Source organism: Benincasa hispida, chromosome 4 (genome assembly GCF_009727055.1).
Source record: "Benincasa hispida cultivar B227 chromosome 4, ASM972705v1, whole genome shotgun sequence".
In the NCBI taxonomy this organism is placed as follows: Eukaryota; Viridiplantae; Streptophyta; class Magnoliopsida; order Cucurbitales; family Cucurbitaceae; genus Benincasa; species Benincasa hispida.
Genome location: NC_052352.1, coordinates 59538813 through 59552122, shown reverse-complemented (window position 1 = coordinate 59552122; position 13310 = coordinate 59538813). Strand labels below are relative to the sequence as shown.

At 32.5% G+C, this 13310-nt stretch overlaps 2 protein-coding genes across 3 annotated transcripts; both read left to right on the top strand.

Moving 5' to 3' along the window:
• Positions 1-2939: 2939 nt before the first annotated feature.
• On the top strand, positions 2940-9193 carry LOC120075894 (RNA-directed DNA methylation 4). 2 transcript variants are annotated; one of them, XM_039029633.1, is made up of 12 exons: positions 2940-3233; positions 3306-3351; positions 5578-5977; positions 6332-6412; positions 6881-6969; positions 7043-7117; positions 7206-7250; positions 7421-7575; positions 7665-7786; positions 8264-8351; positions 8436-8506; positions 8585-9193. In XM_039029633.1, exons 3-12 carry the CDS (start codon positions 5869-5871, stop codon positions 8857-8859), a joined length of 1110 nt encoding a protein of 369 aa, XP_038885561.1. In that variant the 5' UTR covers positions 2940-3233; positions 3306-3351; positions 5578-5868; the 3' UTR covers positions 8860-9193. The 2 variants fall into 2 exon arrangements, with proteins under 2 accessions (XP_038885561.1, XP_038885562.1); XM_039029634.1 differs by lacking the exons at positions 2940-3233; positions 3306-3351 and adding an exon at positions 3461-3514.
• A 1502-nt stretch (positions 9194-10695) lies between these two features.
• LOC120075285 (protein LURP-one-related 7) lies at positions 10696-13055 on the top strand. The gene is made up of 3 exons (XM_039028510.1): positions 10696-11002; positions 11762-11971; positions 12729-13055. The coding sequence occupies exons 1-3, from the start codon at positions 10787-10789 to the stop codon at positions 12858-12860; spliced, it is 558 nt and encodes a 185-aa protein (XP_038884438.1). The 5' UTR covers positions 10696-10786; the 3' UTR covers positions 12861-13055.
• Positions 13056-13310: the final 255 nt, after the last annotated feature.

Below are 13310 nucleotides of genomic sequence, written 5' to 3'. Positions count from 1 at the left end.
TATTTTCAAAATTGGGCTGAAAAAACAAACCCAAACCCTACCCAAATTCTCCTTCATTTTCCATCTCCTTTCTCTCTCTTGGTTTTCTTCATCCACCGGGTCCCACAACCAGGTTCTGAGTCCAGAGGATAGTAGGTCAACTCTAGTGGTGGTCCGTTCATGTTCGGGTCGAGATTCAACGAGGAAAAACGGATTTCGGGATCTTCAAGGTAATTATATTTATTGTTTTTTTTTTCCTTCAATTGCATGCTAGTTTACTTTGAATTAAAAGCAATTAGAGTGTAATTAGATCCTAATTTCGCTGCGTATGTCTCGTGTTCCATCAATGACTTATTACTCATTAGAGAGATCAGTGGTACTTAAGGAGTTAGATGTAACCATAAGGGCAAAATAATAATTTTGGCCCAACTGTACTTACGAACAATTTGTGAAGGGTCATTGCACTGTTGACTGGTTATATCCAATGGACACGAAAAATATATCTATACTGCGAAGAGTGCAGTTGTTGGTCTTTTGTGGAGTGATTGGTAGTTAATGGATGTTGGATAATTTAATTAAACTATTTAATTAAAGAAGTTTAATTAATTATTCAAGTACTATTGGAGCTTGAATCTACATGTCCATAAGGTCCCCTCTGTACTCAATAGAGATTTATGAGAATCAATTTTGGATTAATTTGAATTGTTCAAATTAATTGAGGAAATTAATTATATGTGATATAATTAATTTCACTTAATTATATATGATATAATTAATATAATATATTTGATACATTATAATATAACGTTTTTTAGAAGAAATAAATATTTGAATATGATTCAAATATTAATTATGTGAATTCGATTAATATAGTTAAATTTAGTATAAATATTATTTATATTAAATACCATGCATTAATGAGAGAATTAAAATTATAGGTTATATTGTATTTGAATAATAAACTATAGGTTATGTGTTATATATGATATAACATATATTTATATATATATATATAAATTAACATTAATTAATTTTAATTTTAATTTTAAAATTAAAGGGAGAGAAATAACTTCTCTCCCCTTAATTCTCTCTTAATGTCACATAGTGAGTGAGACAATTGGACTGGTGATAATCTTCTTCATAAAAGATTTTTGATAGAAGATTATTTGGTCTTGAGATCTCAAGAAAATCCTAGACACTCTCTTCTCATCTCAATCTATCTCCCTATTCCAAAATCACGGAACCCACACCTCCTGTGATTCTTAGATCCTATGGAAAATACATAGGTAATTCTTGTGGTGGTGCCCCTTGGTTTTACCATTTGTGGTTGTAATTGTTCGTGGCTGATCGTTATTGGAGATGAGATTTCGTGAAGGCTGTGAGTTCTTCAAGGTTAAGTGATTTCTAAACCCTAACTCCTTTTCCCTTCTCTCAGCATGCTGTAAATTAGTTGAAATAATGCATATTTTGGTTTTGTAAATTTCTGTTTGTGTAAAATTAAAAGTTGGGATCAATCCCCGCTTTCGCTGCAGAACTTCACTGTTTTTTCGATCTATTAGTGTCTATCACTAATAAACAGTGATATTTTATTATATTTAAAAATATTTTTAACAATTTTGCTTTTTAAAACAATTACCCAAAAAAAAAAAAAAATATAGGATGTAGGAAAAAATAAATGCAATTAAAATTTGTAAGGGAAAAATAAAAATATTTTAATGTATATACTATCTAAATGGGTAATAAAGAGAAAAACTTTCGATTTTCCCTCTTACTCTGTTTTAATTTTTCTTCATTCTTTATTCAAATTATTCACTTATATATTGAAATTGAAAGATCGGGTTATGTCAGTTGAAATCTAAATAAGAATAATTCAGATATGAGAAATTGCTTATATGATAGCACTCAAAATGTGTTATTTTTGCTCTTTCATTCTGTTTTAATTTTCCTTCATTCTTTAGCTAGTTTTTGAAAGAATTTTGGTACTTTTACATGTTTATTGTTGAAATTTGTGTCCTAAAACTTTGTAATTAATGCCTTATTTAATCAAACTATAAATTTGGTTCCTATGGTTTAGAGAAAGTTAGAATTGAGTCCCCATAATTTTGAAAGTGAGAATTTCATCCGTATAGTTTGATAAAATCCTCATGGATAGTCCCTATTTCACCCTAAGTTTCAATCATAAAGTCTTTTGTAGTTCATGCCACTAGGTGCCCTTTTGGGAAGTAAAATTCTCCCTAGCTTATTCTTTTCATATGGATAGTTACTTTCACACATTCACTCTAGGAGTCATTACCATGTCATTTTACTCACAAGTGATCATAATGTTAGGATTGGTGCTATAAAGTCTTGTAATTAATGAGTTATAAAATTATTTTAGTTGCAATAATAAATTATCAATTACAGTAAAACTCAAAGTTATTATGTGTAATTTCGAACAATATATGATCAACGTACGGTGGATTACGTTAAAACAAACATAAGGACTATCACTTTTTCAAGCATGTAAAAAAAAAATTGATGCACTATTTTTTAGTACATATATATAAAATTTCGTCAATTTATAAATTCTCTATTTTTTTTCTCATTTGTCCAATTCTACGCGTCAATTTTCTCAACAACCAAAATAGATCAAAAAGTTTGAAGTTTTTGTACGGATGATCCAATCCTAGAGGCTTAATTGACCGAATCTTAAAAAATAAATCAAAACGTACTTTTTGTTGATATCACAAAGCACTATTATGTTAGTAATGTCTCTCTTACCGTAAAATAATCAAAACCCTAACGCGATATTCATTCGAATCACGTATTTTTTAGTCCAACGTTTTTCAAATCAATAGTCAAATGAAAAATTATGTTAGAGCCAACCATTTTGCAATGAGTCCCGATAATGAGGTGGTGGAGTGGTTTATGAGCTTAAGCTAAATTTTCATTAATTTTTAAGATGGAGGCATTCATCATTAAATCCCCAAAATCCCATAAATGCCCTAAAATTAAACTCTCTACTCAAGACTTACGAACTCGCTTGCCTCCTAACACCCACGACGACGCTCTCTGTGACGTTTGATGTGTGTGAGCGGTGTAGCAGATATCGACGGCGGCTTAAGCCTCCTTCTCCGGCAATTCGCGAGCAAACCTACACAAATCGGACTAGGAATCAATGACGTTCATACCCTGTGACGACCAGTTACGCTAACCACGACTTGCAGTAGCTATTTTTCAGCGTTGTAGCAGCAAATTTTCCTCATTCCGGCAAGGTTCGGCAGTGACCGCTCTCTATCTGCCGTTGATTTACGTCACGTATTTCCTAATGGTTTTCAAAACTTCAGGTTTAAGCTTTCGAACAATTTCCAGCAAGGAACCAAGTCCTTTTCGGTAAGATTCAGTAGATAAGTGCTCTAAATTTCTTTCGAACTCGAATAAGGTGTTTAAAAATTGTCTCCAACACTTGGAAACTTTTATTTGTAGATTTGGAATAGTTTCAGACTCCTTCAAACACGTATCAGAAGAGACCCATATGGTTTTTAGTAAGATTTTGGTAGGCAATTGACTAGCTTCAGTGCAGTTTAGAATTAGAACATTTTTGTACGTAGAATTCTTTTTGTTGGGTCTGTTTGCTGTTTGCTAATCATGCTGGAATCTGGATGATTTATTTGTTTATGTTATGTGATGTACGCTTATTTGAACTATATTATTTGGATAAATCTTGAGAATGTTGAGCATGCTGAGATGTTCATTTTCTTATTTTATTTTGATTTGGTCGGTTGCATGCATTTGCAATTTCCTTTAATGTGTTATTAGACTCTATCATGAGTGTGCGGGGGTGATTTGATGGAAAAGAAACCATAGGGGAAGGCGAAATCGAGCTGTGAGCAGGAATGTCGAATTTCTTGAGATAATATTTATAATTTGTTAAGAAACACTTTCATCGAATTCCTTGTCATGTTAAATGTATCCTTTTAGAATTTTTGTGTAAGTGGCAATTGCATCTTCATTTCAGAGGAATGGTACAGAGTTAGAGTGGGTGGCAGAGATAAAACCTGATTTTGGAAGGGCAAATGGTTGGTTGACTCATCTCTTTGTTTGGAATTTCCTAAGCTTTTCAGACTTGTGATTGCCAAGGTTTCGTTGGGTTGTTAGTGCTGGTTTGATTCTCTTTATGTGAGGGATTTAAGATTAAAAAGAAATTTCACTAATGCTGAGTTTGATGATTGGGTTGCTCTTTTGAACAAACTTCAACTTTTTAGACCAAATAACAAGGATGACGTGTTCGTGTAGTTGCTGAAAAATGATGGCTCCTTTTCGGTTAAGTCTCCCAAGCTTATTGTGAAACAAATATATTTGGAAAGGCAAAAATTTGATATTATTTGGAAGGCCTTTTGTCTTAAGAAAGTGAAGGTTTTCTTGTGGTTCTTCTCTTTTGAAAGGATAACACCTGCTGTAGAATATAGAGGATCCTTTGAAATTGTGCTCTCTTTAATTGGTGTGTTCCTTGTAAAAACAGTGAAGAGTCTTTGATGCATATTTTTTTTTCTTTTGTCCCTTTGTTGCTGATTGTTGGGGGAGACTGTATAGTTTGTTCATAATGCAGTAGTGTTGGCCCAAGAAAACTTCGGAAGCTCTTCTATAGTTAGTGGAAGGTCCTCAGTTAAATGCTCATGCGTAGATCCTTTGGTCCAATGGGATCTTTGCCCTCCTTTGGAGTCTGTCGTTTGAAAGAAACTCTAGAATTTTTCGTAATCAAGAAACTAGTCGTGGTGTTTTTCTAGAGTTCGGTTACTTTTTTTGTTTCTACTTGGTCCTCTACTTCTAAATTCTTTTGTAATTATAGCCTAACTCAAATTTATACTAGTTGTTTTCTTCTTTTGTAAGTTGTTATGTGGGGACACCTTGTCTCCCCCTCATTATTATCTCTCTCTTTGATAATAAAAGTTAATGTTTCTTATAAAAAATGAATTTCTTGTGATAGTATCTTCTAAAGTCCCAAATTACCCATACCTATGGTAGGAGGGGCAGAAAGGGAAAGAAGTTTGACATTGGTATTGGAGGTGGGAGCATGATGTTTATTTTGTACATACAGGGGAGTATGATTTTGGGATTTGGGTGTTGTCTTTTGGTGAATAGTTTGGCCAAGGTTGGATAGGAGGGTTTCCCAAGCTCTTTGAAAATAGCTGGTGGAGTGTGTGGTGTTTGGCTATCTTTCATTGCTACCTTTTTGCTTGAAATCGTTTATCTCCTACTTTAACATCATTGGAACAGTATCTCCCCTAATGTATACCTTCCTGTTAATTTTTCTTTTTAGGTTGAACTATGCCTTTAGATTATACTTTTATTGTTACGATCTTACTTGAACATATCCGTTCTATAGGTTGGACACAAGACGATAAAAAATTATCGTTGGTTGCATTTGTTTTGATGCCACTGTTTGCACTTTTATATCTCCAAATGGAAGTCTTCAGTTTTGTTAAAAGGGAAAAGAGAGAAAAGAGAGAAAAAAAGATCTCGTATATTTGACAAAAATCTAAAATGTTGTCATGAAGATTATAAATATGTATTGTACTACTCATGCTGTTTGTTGCTGTCTTCTGTCTTTGAATGCAGGTTCTCTCTTCATTATTGCTTGCTCTAGCCACATTAATTGATGCCTTAGTGAGGGTTCAGTCTGAAAGATCAGGGACTGGAAAAGGCAGTGGTGAAACAAAGCATACTTCCAAGTCTAGGGAGACTGCTATTTCATTTGCTGAAAAACTGTACACCGAGCATTAATACTTCATAGACCTGTTGAAGTCCAAAAGTACCATTGTCCAATCTGACCTATTCAGTCTTAAGGAGCCTTGTCAAAAATATTCCTCATGCTTTTAAGGAATAGAACATAAAACTATTTCCTGTCATATGGCCAGCATCGGTGAGAGCTCTTCTTCTGTTCCCAAACTTGTGGATGAAAAGCCGGTTTTAGTTAGGGTTAAGCGCAAAGCTTCCCAATCTCGACTTGATGCATTATGTGAGTTCTGTTCAGACACTATTTCATTCCCTTCCTCAAAGCATTTCTTTTGCTAATTTAAGTTTAATAACTTGCATAGTTCAGCTAACTCTTGGAGATCACATTCTTCTATTGTTTTCTTATGAGCCGTCTCTTTCGATGTAATTATTTATGAACCATCAAATGAAGTCTGAATTTTCCATGTCCCCGTCGACCTTTGTGATAATTTTCAGCGTATAGTATAGCTTTGTGGTGGGCACATAGTTATGGCCAATTTCTTTTGTAATTATCCGATTGTGTTGATTTAATTATTTTATTTTATTTCGATGTTAATATTATTTTCTCCTCATATTAAAAGAAAATTGTATGCCTTAGGGCTGGAAATCAATGAGAGGCCATCGAAGCGACCGCTCTTGGATTTTGAGAATTTATCAATTTCAGAAACTTTCCACAAAGGTCTGATAATTTCTAAACTTGTACTTACATTCTTTTCATTTCTTTACACCAAGCACTCGGTAATCTGCATAGATGAGAAGTGGAAATGGCAATTAACAACTATGTATGCTTTTTCATGAATATTCAATAACGGATGCAGATTATACTTAGTACTTGAGGGGGTGGGGGGATTTAAATTCGTCATTACATGGATTCTTTGTAGAAAAGTCGTGTCAACCTTTATAAGAAAAGTAATGGGACGAATTTTATTGTTGTTGTTATTGTTTCTTCTTTTTCTGTGAGGGAGGGGAGATGTGGATTTATTTGCTTTCGGTTCTTTCCAATTGATTTAATGTCTCTATTTGGTTGGGGTATCAACCTCGATAATGATTCTACTGGATCTCACAGTTACATGGTCACTGAAGTATGATTTAAATATGAATCTATTTAACTTCCTGTCTCTAATTAGATATCTTTCTCTTGCATTAGAGGAACTAAAGACTAAGAAGATATTTGTACAGCATGTGGAGACATTAAGAAGCTCTGAGGCCACTGTTGACATTGTTCAGTCCTTTGGGGTCAGTACTGTGGTCAGTTATTAATCTTCAAGATTTTAACTAGCCTCTACATCAGTAACCGTTTTCCCTTTAGGCACCTGATGCTGCTTCCACCATTGAAAATAACCTAAAGAATGAGGAGCGCAGAAGAAAATTTAAGAAAGAGATTGTATGCTTTCCTATCTATTTGTTTGTTTGGTCCTTAGTTTGTGCGGTAATTATTTGGTAATTTGCTCACCTTATCTAGTGTTATGCAGTCAAGACAAGATCAGTTGTTGGTTAAAGCTAGACAAGAACAAGAGGTTTGGTATATGATGACATTCCTTTAATGGTTTTAAAAAATTGAATACAAACATTGTTTTACCAGAAGAATTCTGGTCAGATTAGATTATGAACTTGTTTTCATATGTTGAACTGTTAATTTATTTTGGTAACATGGTTTCTTTGTGCTACTGCTTTCTCTTTTTATCAGGTTCTGGCAAAAAATGCTAGATTTGAGCAGATATGGAGAAGTAGGAAAGGAGTTAAAGATTCAAAAGATGACCAGTTACATGATATATATCATATCTATGATATTGTTCGTCTTGATGCAAATGAAATATCAATTGAAGCACCAAAACAGGAGGAGTGAGTTTTATTATATTGATATTATTCGGTTTCGATATTTTACAAAATTCTCATTTATGCGGGCAAATTTGCTTTTGTTGTTAGTGCAGACAAATGTCTCTGGACGATCAGAGTATGTTATCAAGTTACCTGCCTTTACTAAGGGAGTTTATTCCAAGTGCTGCTGCGGAGATTGAATCAGATATAGATGCAAACATGATGAAACAAGATTGTAAATTCCAATTATTCTAGCAGTCACTTAAATTATTTAGCTTACAACTTCAGTGATAAATAATGCAACTAGGGTCTTATGCAATTCAACAATACAAAGTTGGATGAGGAGGATAATTATCATCCATCCTTTATATGTTTTTCCAGCTATCATCTCCAGTTCTTGCTTTGCCTAAGTTTTTTTCCTTACCTTACTCAAAATTTAGTTATATATATAGGCTGTTTTCAAATATAGTATAATGAACCAAAATATTTATAAATATAAAAATGTCACTGCTATCAGTGATAGACACTGATAGACTATTATCATTAGTGTCTATCACTGATAGATTGACATTTTACTATATTTGAAAATATTTTCTGCAGTTTTGCTTTTTTAAAACAATTTTCCAATATAATATTATTAGTATGTTTGTAGAGCTGTTGTTTGTGGTTAATGTAATTTCTTACTGTTATGTCCATGTCTTCACTTCTATAGTGCCCATAGATGATTATGTATATGACTACTATACTGTGAAGGATAATGTGGAGATTGCTGATGACGATGCCTCTAATCCGTTTCCTTTGTGCGTCTTTCTTTCTTTCTCTGGTTTCCCTTTCTGCTTTGGTTTGTACTTCTTTTTAATAATAATTTCGTATATTTTTTTCAGGATACAAGTTGATGACTTGGATCTATATGATGGGCCTGATGACTCAGATTATGAAAGCGATGATTCAAATGGTAAAAACCTTTTCCTTCTACTTTACAAACCTAAATTATATCTGATATCTTTTTTGCTATTGTCTTTTTTGTTTTCAGCTGAAAACAATCCTTGCTTTGATTACCCGGATGAGGTTTCCGATGAAGAAGAATTGGAGAGTGGATCTTTGAATGATGAATTGGAAGATAATGACGATGACAAGCAGTCCTCGGAAAGTAATGAATTAGAAGATGTGTTCTCAGAGGAGGACAAAATTCAATTATATGAGGATGAAATATATGGTGATTTTGATGAAGATGATGCCGATAGCTTTGATTATGATACTAATGGTGGTCATGATGAAGGTGAAGATTGGAGATGGTCCTATCGCTGAATTTTCAGTAGTAGGACAAGTTTTTCATCCTTGGGAGTGATGACGTTTTTTCCTTCGCTTTTCCTATTAGGTATTTCTTTTTAATTTTTTTATTATGGTTTAGAGTTTAGGATTTAGGGTTTTAAGCAAGTTGTTTGATAACGAAGGTTTGCAATGCTTAGGGATGTAGCATTGGAGATTTAGAGTTCGAACCACATTTTTTGCTACTTGAGATTCTATGAAATGGAATGACCTAATGTCACATTTTAGTTAACAGGTTTATCAACTAGGTTTCTTTGTAATTAAGTCGTTTGCCGTTTATTTTCTGATATAAAATAATATTGTTAGATGAAAATTCATTTCAAATGTAATGGTAAAGTTGAGTTTGGAATGATTTATCTATTTATTTCTCTGAATGTTTTTAAGTTTAAGGACTTATTTTGAAAGCAGTTTTGAGTTTTGAATGTTTTTAAGTTTAAAAATGTTATGGAATATATGACTAAATATTTGGAAATTTTGTAGAAGTATTTTCAAAAGTTTAAAAATATGTTATCCTTCTCAGTTATTCCAATCTCACTTTTTAAAGTTTGAAGTAAAAAATAATAATATTCGATTTTATATCAAAGAACATTTTTAAATTTAACTTAATAAAGAATATGTTCTAAAACAAAGTTTGAAAGGGATCTAGCGGCTTTAATGCCATATTAAATGTTTGATCTATGGCCATTTGAGAATCTTAAGCTTTACAGGATAATGCATCATTGCATTGGATGTTCGAGTTCCAAACATTTCAATTTCTCCTTTTCTATAAGGTGCCAAATACAAATATAAAAAATAAAAAGTATAATCTTATCAAACAATTCACAATTATTTATTCCAACTTTCGACTTTTAATTGAAATACCCGAATCAGTTGATTTTTTTAGCTTTACATAATTCAACAAGACAGTATTCTGTATTTTCCTTCTCTAAACCATGCTTATTGCTTAAGAAATGAAAAAGTTCCGAACAAGTTTAATCCAATTATAAATTTGATAAAGTTAAAATTTACTTCTTGTTTGATAAAAAAACCAAATAAAAAATTAAAAACTAAAAAAATAGCTTTAAAAAAAAATCATGGTTAAAAATTAAAAAAAAAAGAGAAAATAGGCTTAATTTTTAAAACCAAAAACAAAAAACGAAATGCTTATCAAATGGAACTTAGTATCTATAATTTGATCAAATTTCATCAACGATTTTATAGTTTGATAAAACATAAATTATAGAGTCTATTTCGTAAAGACTATGGAATTTTATCAAACCACATGGATTAAATGCTTATTATAAACTAAAGGATGATATTTTAACTTTAAAAAAAAAAAATTTCCTCAAACCACAAGGACCAATTTTGTAATATAATAAAAAATTGAACTATATTTCAAAATTTAATAATCTTTACCTTCCATTTTTTTCGTAAAATTTAATCTGTATGATTTATAATTAGGATTTAGTTTCTACGATTTAATAAAACTTTCATTAAAGGTCCTTACGATAAGGATTATTTACGAAAATTTTATCAACCTATAATGACTATTTATAAGGTTTTATGAATTAAATTCTAAGGTGGTTCTAAAAAATAAAGAAAAATGAGTAATTTATTTACAAATATAGCAAAATATCACTATTACGGAGTGAGAGAATTATATCATAGTCTATCGCTTAGTGATAGAAGTGTATCGCGATCTATAAGGAATAGACAATGATATTTTGTTATAATTCAAAATATTTTGAGTTGGTGTACCATTTAAAACAATTACCATAAATGCTAACTTTTATTTATTTATTTATTGACAAAATTCTAACTTTTAAAAACGTTAAATTCTAAGTTTTGGACTAAAATTGTAATTAATTTTTTGGTTCTTTATTTCCGTGATGTAAGTTAGATCATTGTGTTGCAAACCTGATTGTTTATGGCTAATTCTTCCGATCCCGCCATTTGCTCTGCAGCTCTCCCGATCGCCGTTGATCTTTTCCTATCCAAAGAACATCCCGATTACCTGACTAATTCCTCCGGTGATATCATCTACAGAATCAATCGTCCTTCTTTGAAATCATCGTCTGTTGACAAGATTGTACTGCTTGACGCCGCCGCCGCCGATCCTCTCATTTCCATTTTTCGCGTTAACGTGAGTATCTATGTTTGTTTCAATTTCCACTTCCTGTGCTATAGCTTTGTTTAGTATTCTGCTTACAAGTTCCTAAATCATGTGAGGAACAAGTTGTCGCCTCCATTTCTTAAACCTGAGTGTTATTCCAGTAATTTTGCTTTGATCATATGAAGTAATTGAGGATTTCCAGTTCGTATAACCTAATAATTATGGTGTTTCCTATTCGTTTTAGTTTTAGGGCATTCATTTTGTTTATTGACTTCTTTCACAGCAGCTTTTGTCCCTTGTGTGCTTTCTAGTTTGTGATTTTAGAATTGTTACTGTTGGGACTTGTTAAGCGTTATGACAGAAACGAAATCGACGAGCAAAAAGCGTGAACATTAAAGGACAGTATAAAGATTTACGTGGATCACTAACCGTGCGTCATAGGTTGAGGGAGAGGGTAGTTTTATTATTAGAGAGGAAACTAGGATAGTACAGATACAGTGGCCTGATTGGCTAGCGAGACCCTATGCTTGGTTATTCAGAGCACGACTCAAGGTGATTACGTTGCATTTGGTCAGTAGCATTACGAATAAACTGGCTCTCTAGAACAAACAAATGTGTAAATGTTACTCCTGCAATAGTTGCAAATTAGTTTTCGGATAGAATTGTTTAGAAGCAGGGTAGCTTGTAAATTATGAGATGTACTTCTCAGAAATCTCAAGTGATTCTTGTGTTAGACTTCCTTTTTGCTGTTTTTCTGAAATAATGTGAACAAATTTGTATTGGTCTTAGAAAGAATCTTGGCAAGGATTCAAAGGGGATGTTGGTGAGGAGGATTTGCTCTTCAAAGTGCAAAGAACGCTTAACAAACTTAAAAGAACCGAGTTCAAAGTCTTCCTTGTCGGTGAAAGTTTAGACGACTCAAATGCGAGCTTGGAGATGAAAGGCTGGCCTTTCCAGAGATCCTGTACTATATATAAAGGCAATACTATAGTGGCCCAGGTACAGTATAACAATAACATATGGATGAATGTTTTCATGAGGCTCTTCATTTCAACTCTTAAGCATGCTGTTTGTTGAGTGGAAATATAAACATGACAATACAAACTCTAATGCCTGCTATAGTCTAGTTACTTTTAACAACCAAAGAGCTATAATTGTGCAGAGGAGAGGGGCTAGCTTATAACTGATGGATCACTTTAATTTTGATTTGATATTCAACTTAGTGCTTACTTATTCACCATGCCCATCAAATTAGCTCGAGCAATTCAACAAGGAGACCAAAAATAATGTGCAACTTATGCAAAATGAAAGCCTTATGTATGAGGAAATCTGTATACAAACCATCAATATCCTTCCACTAAGTCTATGTTAGAGTCTTTGCATTTTCATTTGTACAAAGCATCATTTAGCACATAACGGAAGCTATTGTTCATTGGCAAAAGGGGAAACAAATTTTCTGAAACAAATTGAATGTTTGAAAAGACATCACATTTGATATAGTAGGATAAGAGTAAATTAGGGTATTATGGTCAAACCCTTAATTGATTAGGATTGGGATTAGTTTCCATGACTGATTACAATTATGGTTAGTTTCTTTGATTAATTAGGATTAGGATTAGTTTGCTTTCCAATTCTTTATAAATAAAGAGATTGTCTTCTTATATTATAGTCAATATCATTTCTTGTGCATAAACTACAAAGAGCTATTTGCATTGGTAAGTAAAGAATTGTGACGATTATTGCTTTTTTGATGCAGACAAGCCTGATGCATAAGCTTCATCAAATTTGGGTTAGAAGGGGAAGATTTCGACTAACCATTTTTCCTAGTCCTGTTGATCCAGCATTGATTGTAGCTTTGGTTGTAATATTCTTTGATGGACGAATGTAACAAAACTGAGCAGAATATTACAAAATTGTTAATCTGCAGTTTGTTTGATGGATCTGATCGAACAAAATAACGAAAAGGGAGAATGAATGCAAGAAGAAATGGTAATTAGAATCACCATCTACACTTTTCTTTTGGTAGTTGATAGTTGATAAAGAATGGCTTTCAATAAAAAAAAATGTGATCTCTATTAGCATTTTGTTGTGTGATTTTTATCTTACGGTGTCAAATTTTAATATAGTGAATTGAATTTGAGTATCGTCTTCATGATTGAGTTTTTAGACTGATACTTCATTTTATCGAGAGAATCTAGCAAATATATTTGTTTTAATTTAACTACTCACACTTCTAACTAAATGAAGACAACAATTAGAGATGTCTTAGGAAACAATTTTGTGCATTAGACAATAAACTCAATCAACAAAAGTCAAGAACATACTACTTTTATTAACT